Source organism: Durio zibethinus, chromosome 2 (genome assembly GCF_047325235.1).
Source record: "Durio zibethinus cultivar Kanyao isolate XHJ-2024 chromosome 2, ASM4732523v1, whole genome shotgun sequence".
Lineage (NCBI taxonomy): Eukaryota > Viridiplantae > Streptophyta > Magnoliopsida > Malvales > Malvaceae > Durio > Durio zibethinus.
The window spans coordinates 9,019,701-9,041,519 of record NC_143163.1 but is presented as its reverse complement, the minus strand read 5'-3'; the positions used below and the strand labels follow the sequence as shown (position 1 = coordinate 9,041,519).

Genomic DNA, 21,819 nt, shown 5'->3' with positions numbered 1-21,819 from the left:
ATATTTTTTAAAATTTTTATTTTTTTTTACAAATAAAAAGGTGAAGAAAAAATGAAGAAATTTTGTTTTTATTTGATCTTTTTACAATTATTTTCATCATTTTTTATATTTAGAAATAATAAGGTTATGCATACACTTCATGTCATGCACAAACATCTAAACAATAATGTCAATATCGTTGGATTTGCATCACGTGCATTACACTCCATGAAAACATACAACATGTTAGTGCATGGTGTTACATATAAGGTTGTTTCATCAATCATATACATAAATCTCATTACTTATGTGATATGTCATTGTGTTTTGTGTGTAGAGGATTCACGAATAATATGATTTTGATAAAACTTGCATTGTACAAATTGATTATTATGTGAACACATTTTACCATCCATGCAAAAGGACATTACATTCCTCACATGCGCATTTATAGGTGAAATGGGTTTTGTATTCGTGCTTTGCACATATGAAAACCCATTGTCTTAAACATCTTTGTATTTCATGGTATTCTTTGGCATTAATTATCATTGGATCATGTATCTATGAACATATCATGCAAGTTCAGTTAGATTGAAAATTTTTAAGTTTTTTATATTTATTTTGTTTAAAATCCTATAAGAGGGTAGACATTTGCTTCGGTTCACATCAAAAGCTGAAAATATGTAGAATCAATTGAAAACATGAATTAGTGCTCTAGAACGCAAGTAGAAGGAATTTGGACATGATATTCGAGAGATGAAACAATAGCTCACCAAGTTGATGAAAATGATTAGGGATTCAAATAACTTAATTTGGTTTATCCTTAAAGGTCTTTACTAGTTTTGGGCCAATCAAGTCTCAAAAGCTCTTGGAGTCATGATCAATCGATTCTTTCTAAGTCCAGCACTTTTTCTGAGCATATCAAGACCTTTAATGGTTCATGCAATGATCAAAGTTTGGATAAGGTTATGAAAAAAATGAACAATTTGACCGTACAGATTACCGAGCTCAAGGGTTTGATTTCCAAAATTGAGCCACCAAGTCTCATACAACCCTCACAAATTTTTTCAAATCCAAATCTTCATTCAAACCCTCATCGTGTCTGCTTTTAACCCTCTTTTCAAATGCTTAAGGCCAAGCCTCCAAGCATTACGTAGTCCCTAAGAATTTTACATTTGAACTCATATCCTCTACCTAGCATTCTCCAACCACCTATTTAGTCAATTTTCTCAATTTGATCTTTTGCATCACTATCAAATACTAATGGTTCTAGCCAATCTATTGCCTAAAAACCACTTAAAAAGAAAAAAAAAATACACAATTAGATCATATTCCTTTCCCACATGGAGAACTTTTTTCCTATTTGATTCAAGGATAACTTATTATCCCTATACCTTTAAAGCTTTTAAAGCCTTGATATCCTAAATGATATAATTCAAATGCAATATCTGAATACCATGGGAGAAATATAGGGCACTCCATTGCAAGGCTTTCAAACACAAGGTGCAAGTGCTAATAGATGCAAAATGGTTCGATCCAGTGTCAATAAAGGGCTAGAGATCTGAAGACGATAAGAAATGGTTATAGTCAACGTTGATGGAATTCCTTTAAAAAAAAGATCTTCAATAGTAGGTTATGAAGGAGATAAACTATTTTGTAAAAAGATAGTACCTAAATTCTTCTATTTTATGAATGTTTAAGAAGAATGATTTTTTGTTTTAAATATGGTATTGTCCTTTTAAATTTAGACATATGGATTATGATTTTGAATTTCTCTAACTCTTGTCACTATCCCAATTTGTGCTCATTTTATTGAAGGCTTTATCATTCATTCATTTGTTTATTTATTCGATCATTCATTTATTTATTCATACATTCGCATATTCACTCAATAAAATCCAATTCACATTGGCCTTGGAGAGAAAAAAAGTTTTTTTAGGTTAATTTTGACAATTTCTTTTTAGGATTGGGAGAATATCAAATTGATAGGATCATATAGCCTAGATGGATAAAATGGAATGAGAATAAAATAGGATGTCACACAAGGCAAAAAGTATTGGATGAATGGAAAAGACTATGGAAGAACATTTTCAAAGACAGACTTTCAATGTGACTCATTTACAATCATGTCCAACTTAAAGGATAAATCTTTTTGATCCACTCATATTCTTAGTTTAGAAACCTTAGAGAAGAAGCCATTAAAAATGGCAAGCGATCTAGATACACAAAGAAAGTCTAGTCTCCTAGAAGAAAGGATTCAAGGTGTCGAAAGTGGGGGTAAATTTTACGATGTAAAAGAACTTTATTTGGTTCCAGATGTAGTCATTCAACCTAAGTTCAAGGTTCTAATGTTCAAAAAATATGATGGAATCGAATACCCTAAAACACATTTAGCTCGATACTATCACAAAATGGTAGGGTATACCCATAATGAAAATTTGCTCATTTATTTTTTTCAAGAAAGTTTGATTAAAACAACAGCCAATTTGTATTATAGTTTGGCAAGTGGCCAAATTTACGCTTAGAGATATTTATCTTGGGCATTTTTAAAGCAATACTAGAATATGATGGAGATGATCCCAGATCGATTGACCTTTCAAAACATAAAGCATAGCCCCAATGAAAGCTACTAAAAATATGCTGCTAAATGAAAGGATATGACATTGTAAGTATGACCACCTTTTACTAATAGGAAGTTAAAGTCCCTGTTTATAGATACCCTTACATCTTTTATTATGATAAGTTGATCAGCAACACGTTATCAAAGTTCACAAATTTATTATTTGCAATGGGTAGAATTAAGGATGAGATAACAATAGGAAGAATTATAAATGTTAGTGATGAAAAAGTGGGAGATATTTTTGGTGAGCAAGCCTAAGAAACTATTGTTGAAGGGCAAAGTAAAGGAGCCTTCATGTGACATAAAAAGATCTTGTAAATGCTCATTTTCATTGATCACCACATATTAATAGTCTATCCTAACCTTTTTACCATTTGACACATCACACTAGTAACTCTCCTTAGCAATTTTTTCTTTATGTCTTAATGTCCTTTTCTCTAACTGCTATGCCAAAGAAATTCACAAAACAAAAGATCAACTTAGATTATCTATGGACCCGTAAGAGAAAGAGAGCTAAAACATACCATTCACTTTTAATGTCTTACGTGGAGTTTTTCCCTCTACTTATCAATAGTCATATGATTTCCACCATTCTTGCAAAACCTAGAAAGCCTCATTACCCAAAGGGATGCAATCCCAATGCTAAATATGAATACCATGATTGGGTTAAAGGATATTCAATAGAAAATTACATTATTTTCAAGCATTATTTCAATCTTTGATCGATACAAATCTTGTAAAATTTGAAGAGGTAGTTGGTTGCTATGACGATTTAGGGTGAGGGAATAAAAAGTCAAGATTCTAAGGCCAGACACCAAGTATGAGGATTTTTTTAGCTTGTATATCATTTTGAAAGAACTATTGATGATATGAAATTTGAATTAGCTTGAATGGTTGCTTTAAATGAATGGATACAGTGCAGCATATTATGTCATGACTTTGTGAATATTATTATTTAAGGTTTTTTAAGTTTTGGACTTTTTAAGATTTTTTTCTAGAAGAAAAATAGTAAAAAAAATATTGGATTTGAATAAAGCCTTACATTATTAATTTCTAAAGCAATAAAAGAGAAAAAAGTGTCTTGAAAAAAAAAAAGTGAAAATTTTTTGTTGAGTGGTAAGATTTTTGAAAGGATTGGTGATTACTATTAGAAATGAACTTATCTAATGCCTACACCCTTTTCAAAAACTCTCATGTTCCAAACCCCTCAAATAATTTCATTTATCAACCATACCCCTTTAAAGGGCATGAATTTGAATTTATAAGCCTTGTCTTCACTCAATTGTACTCTGATATAAAATGGTGATATTTATCTCCTAGGTAATGAATAATATGACAGTTAATTTGAAAAACTAAGAAAAAGACTTTTTTGGATTTCTCGAAAATCAAGCACACATGACATTTCTTTTAAGAATTAGATATTGGTAATTTGATGTATCAAGATTATTATATAGCCCCAAGTATGCCAAAAGCAAAATCACCCAAATTTTATCAAATGCTTTTGTGAACACACAAAGGTCTAATTCTCACCCTATCTTATCCCATGTTTTAAGGCAATTTAACTAGAAAAGAAAAATCACCCATCACCTTTAAGATAACTTAATTTGTGCCATAATCTTTTCTTTTGTTGAATGACACGAAACGTTTGAGACATATTGTGAGCTCATCAGCATAATAGGACATTTTTCATGAATTATGTGTTTTTGACAGTTAATTGATGTGTAAGGTTATGAGGGCATGTAAAAAAAACAAAAAAAGATAAATAAATAAATAATGATTTTGACATCATGCACTTGATAAATTTGAATAAATCCAAGCAAAGACTTGAAAAGCTTGAAAAAGGAAAAAAAACAAAATTTTTTGGAAAAAACCAAGAAGAAAAATAGAAAACTCAAAATGAAAAAAAAAATCTTTGAAATCCCTTTCTTTTAAATTCATTTTCCTAGAGGGAATTGTTTTTCAATTTAAGTGGTTGTGTTTGAGATGACAAATGTCTATCTTCTATTATCTTTTCATAGACAAGAAAATTGTCAACTTGCTACCCTATTGAGCTTGATGAATTCTTTCTCAATAAACCTTGACCAAAAATCACCCTTCATAGTAGGGGCATTTAAAAATCATGCATAGTGAAGCCCTATTCAAAATATATAGAAAGAACCTTATGCATTGATGGGCAAATGTCTAATAAAATGAGTTCCTTAAAAGTTTTGAACTCATTAATCAGAAGCGAATGTGTGCAAAAAATAGTAAAAAAAAGAAAAAAAGGCAAACAAAAGGAAAAAAAAACAAAGAAAAAAAAACTAAAAAAGAAGAAAAAAAAGATGAATAATATGATGAAATAGCAATATTTAAGAAAAGAAATGACGTCTCTTGAAGAAACTACTCACAGGAAATGATTTTTGGTTTGATCACCTTTAAACACTTATTTTAGGCCTATTTATCTTTTTTTTAAAAAACCTCAAACCTTGGCCTACATTACATCCTTAAAAAGAAGTCCATATTGGATCAAGCATAAATGCTTAAATTGAGGAGCTTTTTTTTTTAGGAATTGTCATAAAACTTATGAATCTTTTATTTTCTTTTGTTGTCAAGATACCCATTTGATCTATCGACTTATTTGGGATGAAATTGGAATTCTAAAGTGCATGGTGGAATAATAAAAAAAAAGAAAAAGAAGAAAAAGAGATATGTCTCAAGGGTGAAAATCCTAAAATAGGGGCAATGTAGAGCAAATTTGAAGATTTCTAAGCCAATCTTAATGCCTAGCAAAATAGGAGAAGCTAGTCTAAAGTAACCCATATTTTTGAAAGATTCAAAAATGTCAATGCCTTGAAAGTTTGAAATCCATTAAAGTGATTGATATTGAAAATTTGAACCTTCTTCTCGTCCTAAAATGACTTTCCAAAATTTTTAGCCCATCACAGCTAACCTTAACATCTATCAAAATGCCACGTTTAGAGATTGCTAAAGTGTCAAACATGTTTGGTTTTCAAAAGATTCATGCCTTTTTAAAAAAAAAATTGTTTCATTTGTGAGCTTAGACAGAAAAATACAATATTTTTTGTTCCTTTCAATTGGTGAAGCTTTCTTGAATGAATTGAAACTTTGACATGTTGAACCATTCAATCTGTTATCACTTCATTTCTAATAGGGATTGCCAATTTTTAAAAGGTTTCAAAGTCACATTTGTTTAGATATTTAATTGTCTTTGACCATGAAATTTAATTATGTAGGGCAATTTTATTAATCATTTCAAAAAAAATTGAATAACTAGTCATACATTTTTGTGAAAATAATGAAACCATGTTGTGAAAACCTTTAGATTGGTCAAAATTCAAGAAAGAAAATGTTTTTCATCGAAGAATTAAAAAAAAAGATTTTTTTTAGGAAGAACATGGTGGTTTGTCTTTTTGATTTTGCAATCAAGTACAAAATGTATGTTGCATGTTGTATGAAAATGAGAATAAAAAGGAAAGTGTGTTGAAAATAAAAGAAAAATAAAAAAAAGCATGTTTCAAAAGGAAAGAAAGCAAAATTTTGTGAAGAAATAAGATGAAAACAAGTGAAAAGATAGGCAAAGTGTAAGTTGGAATCCTTTTGGAAAGGTGTTGGAAGAGAATTTTTAGCATTTGCATCTTTTAATGCGCATTTGTGTCACCATTTTCAATATTGGTGTTTGCATCCATACCGGGGCATGTTTATAATGAAATTTTTTGCATGTGCATTGACATTTTTAAACTAAAATTTGTAATTGCAAGAAGCATTTTCATCATCGAAAAAACAATTGAATTTGCAAATTTGCATTTATACTTTTAGAGCATCTATACCATGTATTAAAATTAGTGTTTGCATTTGTAAGGAGCATTTTCATCATGTAAAGAAAGTTTGTTGGTAAAAATTTTGTAATTATATCTTTGTTGGATATATTTGTGTCATGAAAAAAAATTTATATTTGCATCATTGTAGGGGCATCTGTATGGAAAGAATATTGACACCTGCATTATAGTGATAAGTTTGGCGTCTGCATTTTTATCAAGTACGTTCGCATCATAACAAGTCATTTGCATTACAATCATAAGAAAAGAATTCTGCACTTTTGATCATTTGCATTGGTACAAAGATATTCACATTTTACCATTTACTTTGGGATCAAACTTTTGCATCATAATTGCATTTGTTGATTTTGTAAATAGTGGGAAAAAATAAAAAATGTGGACATTCTTTTAAGTGTTGGAAAAAAAAGGAAATTGTCAACGAAAAAGTCTACAAAGAAAAAAATAAGAAACATTTGTAAAAAAATAAGAAAGCAAAAATAGCATAAAAGAAAGCAAAAAGAAAAAAGGAACTCTATTGTGAGAAAATGAGAGAAAAATAAGAAAGAGAGAAAATAGTTTGATGAGAGGCAAAAAAAAAAAAAACGAAAATGGTTGAAGAGATGAAAAAGAATATGCAAAAAGGGAAGAGGTTGTTAAAAATGAATGAAAAGATGGAATATGATACAAGATAAAATTTAAGCTCAAATCAGCTAGCACTTTAAGCCCAGACTAACTGGCAGCCAAGCCCAGATTAGCTGACACCCATATTTAAGCTCAAACCAGCTAATACTTTAAGCCTAAACTAATTGGCACCCAAAATTTAATCCCAAATTAGTTGGTACCTTAAGCTTAAACTAGCTAACACCCAAGCTCAAATTATCTAGCACCTAAATCTTAGGCCCAAAATAGCCAGCACCCAAATCTTAAGTCTAGAATAGCTAGCACCCAAACCTTAAGTCTAGACTAACTGGCACCCAAGCTCAAATTAGTTGGCACTCAAATTTTAAACCTAGATTTGCTGGCACCTTAAGTCCAGATTAGCTAGCACTCAAATTTTAAGCGCAATTTAGTTGGCATTTTAAGCCTAAATTGGCTGGCACTCAAGTCTAGACTAGCTGGCACCCAAGCCTATATTAGTTGGCACCCAAATTTTAAGTCTAGTTGAGCTGGTACTTTAAGCTTAGATTAATTAGCATCGACAAAATTTAAACTCAGTTTAGTTGGCACCCAGGTTTTAAGCCTAATAAAATTGGTACCAATTATGAAAAATATTGTCATAAAGTTTTCTTCAAAATTACTTAGTGGTGGTATCCAAGTCCTCTTTGGTAGTGATATTTGAAGTAATTTGCATATTTTTTTTGTTGGTGATATATGAGTATTCATGTTTGCATATCATTTTAAGATTTTTCGGTGGTGATATCCGAGTAATCATATTTGATTATCATTTGCATATTCACTCGATGATGATATCTGAGTTCTCTTCGATGGTGACACCCAAAATTAAAGAAGTATTAAAAATTTGAATGTTTCATTTTTCTTAAGAAGAAAATTTTCAAAAAATGATTCATAAGTCCTCCGATAGAATGTTTAAATTTTTAAAGTTTCAAGGTCCTTTTTTAGAGGAGCATTTGTAGGGGTTGAGATTTGTAAAACTTTCGGGTGTTATCTGTGAGTCCTCTACATAAGATTTGTAAGTTCTCAAAGTAAAATATTTTAAATTTTAAAGTTATGAAACTCTATTTAGAGGAGCAATAAGCATTTTTAAAATTAACACAAAAAATCAAAAAAGAAATAAAAAAATACAAAACAAAACAAAAACAAAAAAAAAACTTTTAAAGAATCCCCAAGCTAGCTCTAAAAAAAATTCTTATCTATATCTTTGCCTTATTCTTGATCTCAGCAATGTGCAAAGAGAGACAACTGCAGCTATTTAATTTTATCTTATCAATTTGAGCTTGTTTGATTCCCATGCATGATTTGAACATTTCAAGTTAAGCTAGTTTAAATGTTTTAATTGGACTCATTCTGATTTTTGTTATGATCATTTATCTTTGGATTTTTTTTTATGGGCCAAAGTCCAGTTCAATTTAATTTTGAATAATTTGAAATTAGGCTTATAAGCTTAAAAACCCAAAATCCAAGATTGAATATAAAAGCCTAATGCAAGCCCAAAATCTAACGTTTGACTTTGGATCCAAATTTAATTGTTTCTATGATTAATTAGGTCATCTTAATTAATTAAAAATTACAAAAACACACAAAAAAATTAAAAAAAATCAAAGACTAAAAACTCAAATGACAGGGTCGGCCAATCAAAAAATTGGCTTTTCTAGCTTTTTGTTTTTCCCTTGCTTTTTGCCTTAATTCACCTTCAACCCAATTTTATCAAATTCTCATCATTTTCCCAACCCCCAAAATTAACATTACATAGCCCAAAATGCAACAATGCTATTGCTGCAATGAGCAACAATCCAAAGTTTGCATTAGAATTCAATAGAGAGGACACAAACAATTAAAGGCCATTCGGCCATCCATTAAAAAAGGAACCCTAAACACCTAACAAAAATCCTAGCCTTTTCACCAAGTTCTTCATTAAAAGATCACCATTGCAACCTTCACCCTCAAACATCACCACCCAACTTACACAAAAGCCATAAACTACAAATCCAAAACAACCATTAAGCACCAATCAAAACCACCACTAAACTACACCATCCACCAGTCAACTGAACCCACCATCCCTTATCAAAGATTGCCTTGACTACTCTTATTATCAGTCTATTGCATTCACCATTAGATATCTACAATAAAACAACCACCTCATTGACTATCAATTTCACAACCAAGACCCTGACAAAGAAAGAAACGCGACCCATAACTATGCAACCCACATAAACCAAAATACAAAAATTTCTTTTTTCTTTACAACAAAAAATCATACAAAAAAAAAAAGCTTTGCTTCTCTTTTCTTTTCTGTCATCGAAAATTGAAACCAAAAAGCATAAAAAAATCACATCCCCTTAGAGGGGAAAAACAGCACCAAAAAACCACATAAAAAAATTTAAAAAATGACAAAAAAAGCCATAGGTTTCAATTTAAAGGATTTTAAGGAGTTTGGCAACTAGATTTGAGAAAGAAGGGATAGTCCGAGCTTGAAAAAATACATATGAGAGGCTCGAGATTTTTGGTACGATGTATCAAAGTTGTTTTTTAAGCAAAGAATGAGAGTTTTTGGTGCTAATATGAAGTTTTTAGGCTGTTTTAGGCTAAACAAAGGTTGGAATTGAGAGAAGGAGACTGAGACGAAGTCGCAGCTCAAATTTGGGAAGCAAAGGCCACTGGCTAATGGCAACACTGACAAAAGGAATGAAGGTCGACCATCGAAAATTGAGCTTAAAGTGATGGGGTTGGCTTTTATTTTGAAAGAAAATGAAGTTTTTTTAGAAAAGAAGACAAAATGAAGCAAAAAAAAAAAGTTTTTTTAAAAAAAGAGTCAGGTTGACCCACACCCAACTTAATAGGCCCAAACTAGTTGACCCGATAGCTTACATCTAAAAGTGAACTGACCCAGACTAGCTTCCCTAATTCAACCTGTGCCCACCAAACCTAACTTAACCTTCTACGACCTATTTGTTGGCTTGACCTAAGCCCAGCTCGTGGCCTACCTCCTGGAGTTAGGTTGCCAAGCTTGAGCCATTGGTTAATGCTTTGGGTCCAATTCTAAAAGTTTTATTTAGGGCATATTTCTTTTCATTTTTTGTCCATTTATGTTCATGAGCCTTTAATCATTGTTTATGTTTGTTAACATTGTTTTAGCACTTGTAATAATAATAATAATAATAATAATAATAATAATAATAATAATAATAATAATAATAATAATAATGATTGTAGTAAATAATAAAAATGCAAATACATTTTTGCAAATTAATTTGTTTATGGATGATTAATAAAATAAAAATGAATATAGAGTAAAAACTGAAAGTTAGTAATTTTATGATTTAAAAATGGTTTTCTTTAGAAAAAATATTTTTATGGAAACAATGATAGAATAAATTTTAAATAAAAAAAATCTTGAAAACCTTGCATCGTGTTTTAAAAAATTAATTTCACCTAAATATTGGAGAATTAAAGAATAAAAAAATTAATTAAGTTGAATTTAAATTAAAAGTATAAAGTAAAATTTTTATAAGTAAATTAAATAACAAATAAAATTTATTTCACTTTTAATTTTTAGAAAGAAAATCATAATAAGTAAATAGGAATAAAATATATATAAAAAATTGATTAAATTAGTTGTTCTAATTTTTAGCTTTTATTTACATAATTTATTTGCTTTATGTTGCATCAATATAAAACTAGCAAAGAAAACGGGGAATTCTAAAAATCGAACATGCTTCAAAAGTTCACTTAAATGTTGGAGATAATTAAGGAGTTTGAGTTATCGATACTTTTCATTTTTCTCATAAGAAAAAATACCTAAACCTTGAAACCTCAAAACCCAAAACCTTGAAACCATAAAACGTTAAACCTTGAAACTTCGAAATCCAAAAACTCAAAAGCCTAAAACCTTAAACCCTAAAACTTCAAAACTTTAAAACCTTGAAACCTAAAATGAGACCCTAAATCCTAAAAATCCACCAAAACCCTAAATTTAACGCAAACCCTAAATTCAACTGGCAATCCCAAATCATCACCTAAAAATCATTCAAACTCTAAAAACATTGACCTAAGCCCATAGCCAAAACTATTCCAAAATTCTAAATATACATATGAAAATCTTATATAAAGTAGTTTGTTCCTTAATATCGTCTAGAAAATGGGGTATGTAGAAAATTTTATTTCTTTAAATTTTTTGTATGCTTCTTTAACATGAAATAATAATAAGATTAAATGAAAGAGTAAGTCACTAAAATAGGATCTTAGATATAAATAGTCATACATAAACTCTGTCTAGATATTAAAGTCAGGTGATCTCTTTATATTTAAGGATCCAATCCCAAAATTGCATTTCATCTTCAAACATGGCATCCATTCGCATTTATTTATCTTTAAATCGTTGTTTGCATTCATTTTTACATGTTTATGTCTTTCAGTTATCATTTTCGATCATTTGTTAAATGCAATACCATCATTTTTCCACATAAAATTCATTATGAAAAATTTTACTCAAAAATATAGATTTTAAAATAAAACAAAAATAACATTCTGAAAAAAAATAATCTTTTGTACTCTACCTAGATATTGTAGAGACACTAACAATTATCATCTACAAATAATGTTATTTTCATTTTTAAAAAACGTAGTAATAAATCTTAGGCAAAAAGAACTATCTTTAAATTTTACGTAGATGTGAGAGAATTTTTAGATAATTCTTTAACCTAAAGATTTTTACAATATTCTTAAATAAAGGACCAATAAAATTGATTTTCTTTTAAAAATGAAGGACATTATTATTAAATTTAAAATTGAAACTATTTTATCTAATCCTAAAGATAAGCATGATTAATCGAAACCAATTTTCATAGGGGTTGTAGGGGTACTAGTCTTTTTCCACATGTAACTAACTCTTGAACCCAATTTTATTTTCGTAGAACAAAATTATCTTTTTGATGAACTTTAAACTTATTTTACTGCTTTATTAAAAATATAAACTTTTGGATAGCTAATCATACCCTAAAAAAAAATTGGTGGCAACTCTTTATTTTTGTTGATTTTTTAAAATTTTACATCTAGTGATCCCAAAACCATTATGACACCAATTAAACTTTTGATTGAACGAAAACAATTAACTATTTTTCCTATAACAAAGGTTCAAATCGTGAAAATAAATGTTTGAGGGTTTAATTGATTAAAAAAAAAAGATAAGAGCCTAGATGATTGTTGAATTTTATTTCAAAAGATCTTTTTTACCCTTTTATAAAAAAAAATCTAATTAAATATTCAAACTTACAATCCATATGTCAATTAACCTAAGTCTTAACACTATTAACGAAAAATACTAATTTGACATTCAACTAATAAAAATTTGATATGTACATAGTTGTTTCACATGTGAATGATACATTATTATTATGTGGCATTGACATGGTTGTCACATGTCATAAAAAATCAAAAATCAAAAATTAAAAAATAAAACTTTTTTTAAAATTTCCAAAAATTAAAAAAAATTAAAAATTTGTGAATTTTTATAATTCAATATTAGAACTTTTTAAAATTTGAAAAATTAAAAATATTAAAAATTAAAAATATTTAGAAAATTTTAAAATCTAAATATTATTTAAAAATTACAAATAGAAAAAGAAAAACATTTTAGAACAAGATAAGTGAATTGAAAAGAAAGGAGAATGAAAAAGGGGAAGGGAAGAAAAGAAGGAAATAGTTAGGTAAGGGAGTTGCATTATTGGTTGATATAAGATGGATTAGGGATAGTCTGTCTAATCTATGACAGATCAATCCGAATCCACTCCAAGTTAATTACTTGATATTAACAAAACCACTTTCTCTCTTCTTTTTTCTCTTTTCTTTTTCTTCATTTCCCTCTTCTCGTCCCAATTGTTTTTTTTTTCTTTTTTTAAGGATTATGTTTCCTTTTTTAATTTCAAAAATAAGTATTCAAAAAATAATTTTTAAATTTTTAAATTAAAAATGCCACATCTATAGACACGTGTATGCCATATATTTACCACGTGTACATACCCAACAAACACTTCTATATTTCACATGACATTTGGAACACATGTCACATTTTAATTGGATAGCGATCAAATTAATTTTTTTTAACACTATTGGAGGTTAGAGTAATGAGCATATCACCTACAATTATTATGATGTAATTAATCAATCATAATTCAATATTGTATGAGATTCATTAAAAAATTATATAAGATCCACACTTTTAAGTGGTGACTCCTACATAATTCTTAATTGTAATTGGCTAATTGTAATATTGTAGTAAAGAGAATTATTGGTCATATAGATTTGTTGGGGTAATTTCATGGAAAAAGGGATAGCAATTTTAGATAAGAGTGATAACAGCTTAGTTCATAGTTGATTTAATTTTTTCAAATAATGTATAAAATTATAAATTTTTAAAATCAATCCAAATATGAATTGAACATTTATACTATCAAATCCTATCCGAACTGAATTTTACCAATTTGGTTTAGTTCATCAGTTTTTTTATTTAATTTAGTTTTTTTTATATATTATTTTACTATAAATTTTAATATATTTAAATAGATTTAGGAATAAAATAATTATTTTTATTTTATAAAAATTTATAATATATATAAACTAATAAAACTTTATAATTTAGTTCGATTCAATTTTTTTTTCGTTTTTCATTTCTCGATTTGAAATTTAATCGAATATAATATATATTTAATATCATAACTTAATCTAAACTAAATAAGAAAAAATCGATTCAAACCAAATTGGGTATAATGATTTTGAATTTATTTTCGATTTTTTTAATTTTTTTCTCACCCCTAACGTTAGATTCCATATTTTTTTTCAAGAGACATTTTTGAATAATTAAGGGATTATAGTGAAATTATACCCTAGAATGCATCATTTCATCTTGAAGATAATCTCTTTTTATTTTGTTTCCCTATCTAATTATTCATCCAACAAGAATATGTAAGTGCATAGAATCAGAATAAGAATATAAAATGGGTAGAATATCGTTCCTACGAAAACTGAAATATATGGAAGAGAATAAAGTATTGAAATTGTTTACTCTTAATTATATCAAGAAGATAAAAAATTAGAATGCAAACAACCAAATAACTATTTAAATTAACTAACTAAACCACAATCTAACTAATGATGCAAAATAAACTAAATCTCAGCTTAACAACTTAAATAAAATAAAATATAATGTAAATTTACTTAGTAAACTTAAAAATATGTAAATTAAAACCGAACTAATATGCTAGATCATAAAACATGCAAAAACTATTAAACCTAAACCAAATAACCTTACACATGCAAAAACTATACTAAATATAATCTAAATTAAGCTTACTCAAATGCAACCAACTTAAATTTAATGAATTAAATTTCAAACCTAAAAATAAACTAAGAATAGAACTTAAAGAGCATGAATTGTATGAAGTAAAAGCACTTAAAAAGAGAAAATGCAAATTGAATTGAATTGAAAACGATGACAAAAATTTAAGAAAGTTTGAATTAAATTGAAAACAAAACAGAACTTGAATTTAAAATAAAACTAAAATTGAACTTTGCATAACTTAAAATAAGTCAAAAAAAGCTTACAAACATGAAAAATAAAGAACAAAAAAACTTTAAAAAGCTAACAACTTTAGGTTAGGTTGTCACCCTAAACCTTAAACTAAAAGAAAAAAAAAAACTTGAAAGAACAAGAAAACAATGAAAGTAAACCTTATAAAGCTGTGAGATAGGCTATTACCCTGACCATGTTTTTTTCTTTAACCTAAGTTAGCTATTTAAAAAATTAAGAATACAAGAAACCCTAAACAGATAATTAAAAATGGTGACTAGCTTTGATCATATCTCTTTCTAGTTCAGCAAAGAAAGAAAAGATAAAATAAATCTATAGTCACTCAACTGTATGGATCTTTTTAAAATGGTCACCAAATTAATCAATTTTTTTATTTAGTCATTAAATTTGAATAATATTTTTTTTGTCACCTTGCCTTTAATGTCTAATAGAATGCTGATTGAATATGTCACATCAACTGTTAGCTGCTACATTAGCATATCATGTAAAAAAAATCAAATTTTTTTCACTTTTTTTCTTTTTCTTTCTCTCTTCTTTCCATTTTCATTGTCTTTTCTTTAATTTTTCTTCCTAAAATTAGACCTAACAATTCATGGTTTCGTATCGTGTCTTGTCTCGTGTTTAACATGTGTAATAACATGAATTATTAAAATATAAACACGACATAAATTATAAAATTTATTTAAATTCTAAACACAAATGTAACACATTTATTATATGTATTGCATGCAACACGATATGATTAATATATGTACAATTAATTCATTTAAACATGATACGAATAAACATGAATAGTATAGATATATATGAATAGACTCAACTAACACAAAAGCACATTAATAGACATAACTAACATGAATATATACAAAAACATGACTAAAATAATAAATAACTAAAAACCACCAATCGTTTACAACTTAATAAACTTGGCATATTAATAATATAAACAAATACTATAAACTTAGTATATTAATAATAAAAAAATTGATACCCATTTAATATATATTACATAACTATATTAGTTTTTAGTATCAAATTCAAAATGATGAACTATTAAAAACTAAAGAATAAAATAATGATGTATATGACTTATATTAATATTTATATTATATTTATTTATTAATATAAAAATAATTTTATAATAATTATTAAATGAGTATCATAATTAAATGTTTAAAATAATCATTTTATGTTATTGAATAGCTAATTAAGTATTATAATTAATAAAATTAAAAATTAAAATAATATTTATACGTTTATATTAAATTAAAATGAATATAAAAATTGTTAAATGTGCTAAATATTTTAAATGTATACTCGTATGATAAGATTAAATTAAATGTATTTTTATGTCATGTCATGTGTTAAACGTGTATTACTGTATTATGTTTTATTTAAATGTATTTTTATGCCTTATACGTGTTTAGATGTATTAACACATATAAAACATAAATTATATTATATTAAAATTTGTGTTGATACAAATAAACACGAAATACTTTTTTTCTCAAATACATATGATTTTTTTTATATTATTTTCTTATCATATTTGAAATTATTAGGTCTACCTAAAACTCAATAACAATCATTAGAGCAATTTGGAAAAAAACATAGTCCCTAAGAAGTAAATTCAATATAACCTCAATACAAACGAAGTTACAATCAGTTGACATTAAACAAACCATTCAAATACACAATTTCTATCAACAATAGACAAAAAATAGCAAGCATCAAGAACAAATTTTGGGCATCAACTATCAATTCAACTAAAAAATTTAGGGACAATCATATACAATAACAAGACCAAATTATGCAATAAAGCCATAATAAACAACAATCCACAAAAACAATTTTCAGCAATCAGGCATCATTCACAACAAAATTCATAAAAAAATTAACATCAAATATACATAAAAGAGGGGATTCTAGGAGTTTTGTTTTCAGGTTTTTCTAGAGAATTTTTTGCATTTGTGGTTTTAGGCTTTTTAAGTAACAAAAAAACAGTGGAGTTATAATGGGTATTTTGAAATCTCCGCTTAGTTGTTTAAGGTTTCTTGTTAAGGTTTTTAGATCGAAGAAAGGAAGTAGAAGAAGAAAGAGAATTTAGGCATTCAACAAGGTGATTGTGGCCTTCATAACGCGGAATCTTTGTTTTTGAGAGGATTTTAAAAAATCTAAGCTTATTAAAGTCTCAGAGAGGTGAAGAGGAATCGAGAAGGAAACTTCATGAGTTTTCTAACCACCGATGAATGACGATGATTGGTAATGCAAGGCGACGTTGGTAACGGGAAGTCACTAAATTTTGGAAAAATGATGGTTGTTGATTGAAAGTTTAAAAAAAGTTAGAGAAGAAGGAAAGAAGTGAAGCTTTTAGAAAGAGAAACAAAAATAGAAACTAAAGAAAATGAAATTTTGGTTTTTATTGTTTATATAAAATAGTGATTTTTAGCAAAAACAAAATAAAAATAAAAAAATAAAAATGAAAGAAATAAACAAAAAAGAAAGAAAAAAGTTCACCTTTTAATTTTTTTATAAGGACATGTCACATTGTCTCTAACATCATATATGATATGTTTCATCATAAATCTGTTAGATATTAATGTTTTAGTGGCAAAAAAAAAATTTTTATTTAAACGTTAGTGATTAAAAAAATTAATAACTTAATAATCATTTTAAAAATATTTATGTAATTGAGTTTATAAAAAAAATAATAATAAAAAAAAGGAACAACAAAAACAAAAGCAATAGGGAAAAATCGAAAATCTCCCTTACCATCGATCGTTGACACAAAAGAAGAAGGCTTTACAGACAGAAAGTGTATTTTTGACGATTGATTTAATTAAAAGGTGAGGACCTGAGAATCTGAAAGCTTCCTCTTACACGCAACAAGAAGGACCCTTTACTCGATTAAACGCCCAGTCGTTTATTAATTGAGTGGCTATGGCCGAGCCATCGTCGTCTTTATCGTCATCCAAGGAGGAGCTGATTCAGCTGATGAAGCGGCTCGGAACCTATCTCGCCATCAAGATGTCCAATCTCTTCTCAATCTCTCTCCAAAAACTGGTTCTTTTCTTTCTCTCATAAATTCTCCTCTCGCCTTTCTTTTTCGGCGGATCTGATGCGCTTTCTGTCGATGAAATACGAAAATTTATTCCCTTTTTCCCTATTATTTAGTTATATGATTTTGGCATTTATTGGTGATTATAGCTGAATATTGACTTGGTAATTGATATTAATTTCGTCACACTAATTTTTTGGGTATGCTACTTCTGTTTTACCTAATTGAGCTAGAGTGTGAAAATTCTATATTGAGGCGAAACCATCTCAAATCCGCAGTATGTGTGGCATGTAGAACTGCTCCTACTTTCATCCTTCATTTTATTGTCAACGTATACAAAGCTATTATATTGTTTTTGAGTGTAACTGAAATGTGAAATGTTTTCGATAATAATGCATGTGATTATTACCATGTCCCTACTGATATCAGGATCCTCGATCTGTTGGGGCTATTGCTGGGCTTGCTGTTGCCATTATCTTTACCTATAGGTTGATGAGATCACCTGCAGCACCTCCAAGAAGGCAACCGAAACGTCAAGCTCCAACAACTAGTAGCTCTGCTATCGTTCCCCAGTCAAATCCAACATTGATGCCTTCTGGAGTTTGTTCATCTTCGGAGGATTTAAGAGCACAAAATGTTATTGATGAGTTTTTCCAGCCAGTAAAGGTACGCATTTGTCTCTCTCTTCAACATTTTGATATGTTTATCATTGTCTAATAGCTTTAATTCACATCTTTCCTTTCCTCCTTTTGCAGCCAATGTTGGGGCAAATAGTTAGACAGAAACTGAGTGAAAGTAGAAAGGTAACTTATATTTGCTCCTTAATGCAGTTAGCAAAATGTTTGATGTTTATTTTATTTGTGTCTATTGGTTTCTTGGAAGTAGGATTCTTGGTTATACTACTCTTGCTCCTTTAGTAATGATTAAATACCCAATGCTCACAAAAAGTGGGAAAAGTTTTACTTGTAGAAATGGGATCCTTGGGGAGAGGGTTTGTATCCATTCTTTCTTAAAGTATTGCATTGTCACTTTAAGGTAAGGTTTGCTTGCAAAAATTTTGGTTTATATGCTTGTAGCTAGGTAAACTGGCATGGCTAACTGAACAGCTTTTATGAGCCCTCTCATATAACCCTGGATCCTGTTTGAGAGGTTTTCTATCCCTGAGTATTAGATTTTATGGTAGTCTTGCTGCTTTTAATTGTTTAAATGGCCCAGTTACCTTATTTGGTTTGTTTGTTGGATGCTTCATCAGAATAAATTGCCAAAGTAATTGTCAAAATAATACCAAAATCCAGTATATTCAATATATTCTCTACTCTCAACCAACTGTGTTAGTCAATATTTTAAATAAATTGCTATCACTGCTTCTTGCTGTTGTAAATTAACTTTTAGAAGTCTGCCTGCATCTTGAATGTGTACCTAAGTCTTATATGACATGGCTTGATTATTACTGAGAGCCATTACCTGGTATTGGTCATAAAAGCTGCCATACTACTACCTGTGGCAGAATCAGATGAATTGATTCTGGCACTATTACTTGAGTCTGTACTTTGGAATGCATGAGCGATTTACCATAGTTAATTAACTTCTCATATAAGTACTAGTAACTTCAAGTCGTCAACTGAATTTTTCCAGAAGCAACATAACCTCCTAGTTTAACTTTGAGGTTTTCATGCTTAATTCTGACTGTAACTTTTTACGTTTGGGGATATGTTGGTATTTGATGCTTATGCAGTATTATAAAGCCACTGGTCGGAGCCTCTTTTTTACTCTTCCTCTAACTTTAATGTTTTGATGACTTATTGGTGTAGGTAACGTGTCGTTTACTTGGAGTGATCCTTGAGGAAAGCAGTCCTGAGGAGCTGCAGGTGGGGAATCTTTTCTCTGAGCTTTGTTTTTGTAACTATTGTCTGCTAATAATTAATTTGATCTTTTTTTTTTTTTTCATTCTGGATAGAAACAAGCAACTGTAAAGTCCTGTGTGTTGGATGTGCTGTTGGAGATTACCAAATTTTGTGATCTTTATCTCATGGAGAGAGTTATTGATGATGAAAGTGAAGTGAGTTCCAACCTTGATCTATGATATTGTTTATGCTTATTTGTCAATGTTACAAATTTTCCTTAAATTTATTTCTTGACTCATTAGGTGTTTCAAGGTACTGATAGCCATATTCTTATAATTACAAGCAAAACTCCTAACTTTTTCTGCAATGAATGTGTGATATTGATAGAACAAGTAGTGAAAAGAGACAGAATATAGAAATATAGGGAGGAACTCAGAAATAGACAAGAACAATAGGCAGAAACAAAGGAAATCTGGGGAGATAAGAGAACTGGGGAGAAAACCAGATAAAGTCAATGGAGGGAGAAAATCTCAATAACCAAAATCAATCAATATCCAAAGCAACTGAGACTAAACACAAAACACTAATAAAATGAAAAATACCATATATAACCTAAACCCTAATACTTGGAAAAAAAGTAAAATACTATCTAAAATATAAAATAACCTAAAGATTATAAAATATATGTAAAGATTACAATCACATGTAATATATAAAATAAAATCCTAGATTATATAATCCCTCAACTATTATATTTGTATTCTTCATCAAATATTCCTCATTTATTTCATGCAATAGTTTCTTTATCATGTTTGTGCTCGTATTAGGCTACTAGCAGATTTTTATATCATGTGTTTTCCCTTCTGACTAACATTATGAAGTGTTTGTCTGCAGAAAAATGTTCTTTTGGCCTTGGAAAATTCAGGGATTTTCACCTCTGGTGGTTTAGTAAAAGACAAGGTACATAATTGTGTCAGTTGTGATTGTACGTAAATTTTGTTCAGATATCTCAAATTGAAATGATCCTCCCAGTAAGGGGCATTATGTCTGGACCATGAATTTGGTGCCTGCTATAAAATATTAGAATGTAAATTGGTTGATTACCCTTTCTTTTCTAATTTCAGAGCATTGATGTTCTATCGTCTTGTTTTGTTCATATATTTAGTATTTACTTTGCCTGAAATGAATCTGCAGGTTCTCTTTTGTAGCACAGAGAATGGGAGGACATCTTTTGTTCGGCAACTAGAACCAGATTGGCATGTTGACACAAATCCTGAAATAGTTTCTCAGTTAGCTGTATAATTTCATAACTTGCCATTAGCTTCAAGATAGTTCTTTCACAGCAACAGTTCAAAAGTTCCGATATTAGATTCTGAATCCATATTCTTGTCTCAATTCCTATGTTCTGATGTTAGATTCTAAGTTATATTGTTGTCACAATGTCTATGATGTTGAGATTTCTTTTTTTCTTTGCAGAGGTTCATCAAATATCAGCTTCACGTTTCTCCTGTCAGACCTGAACGGACTGCAGCTAACGTCTTCAGTTCTCCATCCTTGGAACACTTCTTTGGGTGCGTTTGACACTTGAACTGGTAAAAAGATGCAAAGATGTTTTAAAGTTGTTCTTTACTCCCCTTTGGTCTTTATGTGCGACCCTTTACAGCCCGATGTTTTCTTTCATTTGGCACTTTTGTGCTGATGTTAGCTTTTAGGATAAGGGAGAAGATTTATTTGGTTGAAATTTGTGAAATAGGGTTCACATTTGAACTTCTTTGAACTGGAGAGACTCCATGCAACAATTAATGTTTGTAATTTATGTCGAAGGATGTGTAATCAAAAAAAATAATTTTGTAGGTCCATTGAATTCTCCGTACTCTTGGTTTCAATCTTTTTTTAATGTTGTTAGTTAGGAGTGATAATGGTCCAAATTGAAAATGGTTTAGGTTTTTTGGGATAATGAAATTATAAATTTTTAAAATCTAATTCGAATTCATATCGAATTTTTATACAATTCGATTCTAATTAAATTTTGCTAATTCGATTTTAATTCATATTGATTCAACGGTTTTTAATTTTTTAATATTATTTTTAATATATTTAAATAAATTTAGATATAAAATAATTTTTTTATTTTAGAAAAATTTAAAAAATATATAAAAATTAATAAAAATATATAACTTGGTTTGATTTTATTTTTTTTATTTTTTAGTTAATTCAAAATTTGATTTGAATTTAAT

General features: G+C 28.7%; 1 protein-coding gene across 1 annotated transcript; it reads left to right on the top strand.

Annotated features, from left to right (window-relative positions):
- The first annotated feature begins 17,423 nt into the window (after window positions 1–17,423).
- On the top strand, window positions 17,424–21,441 carry LOC111309240 (ubiquitin-conjugating enzyme E2 enzyme activator PEX22-like). The gene is made up of 8 exons (XM_022908236.2): window positions 17,424–17,743; window positions 18,168–18,404; window positions 18,494–18,541; window positions 19,550–19,606; window positions 19,696–19,797; window positions 20,477–20,542; window positions 20,777–20,878; window positions 21,059–21,441. Exons 1-8 carry the CDS (start codon window positions 17,621–17,623, stop codon window positions 21,161–21,163), a joined length of 840 nt encoding a protein of 279 aa, XP_022763971.2. The 5' UTR covers window positions 17,424–17,620; the 3' UTR covers window positions 21,164–21,441.
- The last annotated feature ends 378 nt before the right edge of the window (window positions 21,442–21,819 follow it).

Coding starts and splice junctions, on each gene's coding strand:
- LOC111309240 (XM_022908236.2), top strand. CDS start 17,621: ATGGCCGAGCCATCGTCGTCTTTATCGTCATCCAAGGAGGAGCTGATT. Junction 18,405..18,493: donor AGTTTTTCCAGCCAGTAAAG/GTACGCATTTGT, acceptor CTCCTTTTGCAG/CCAATGTTGGGGCAAATAGT. Junction 19,798..20,476: donor TTATTGATGATGAAAGTGAA/GTGAGTTCCAAC, acceptor GTTTGTCTGCAG/AAAAATGTTCTTTTGGCCTT.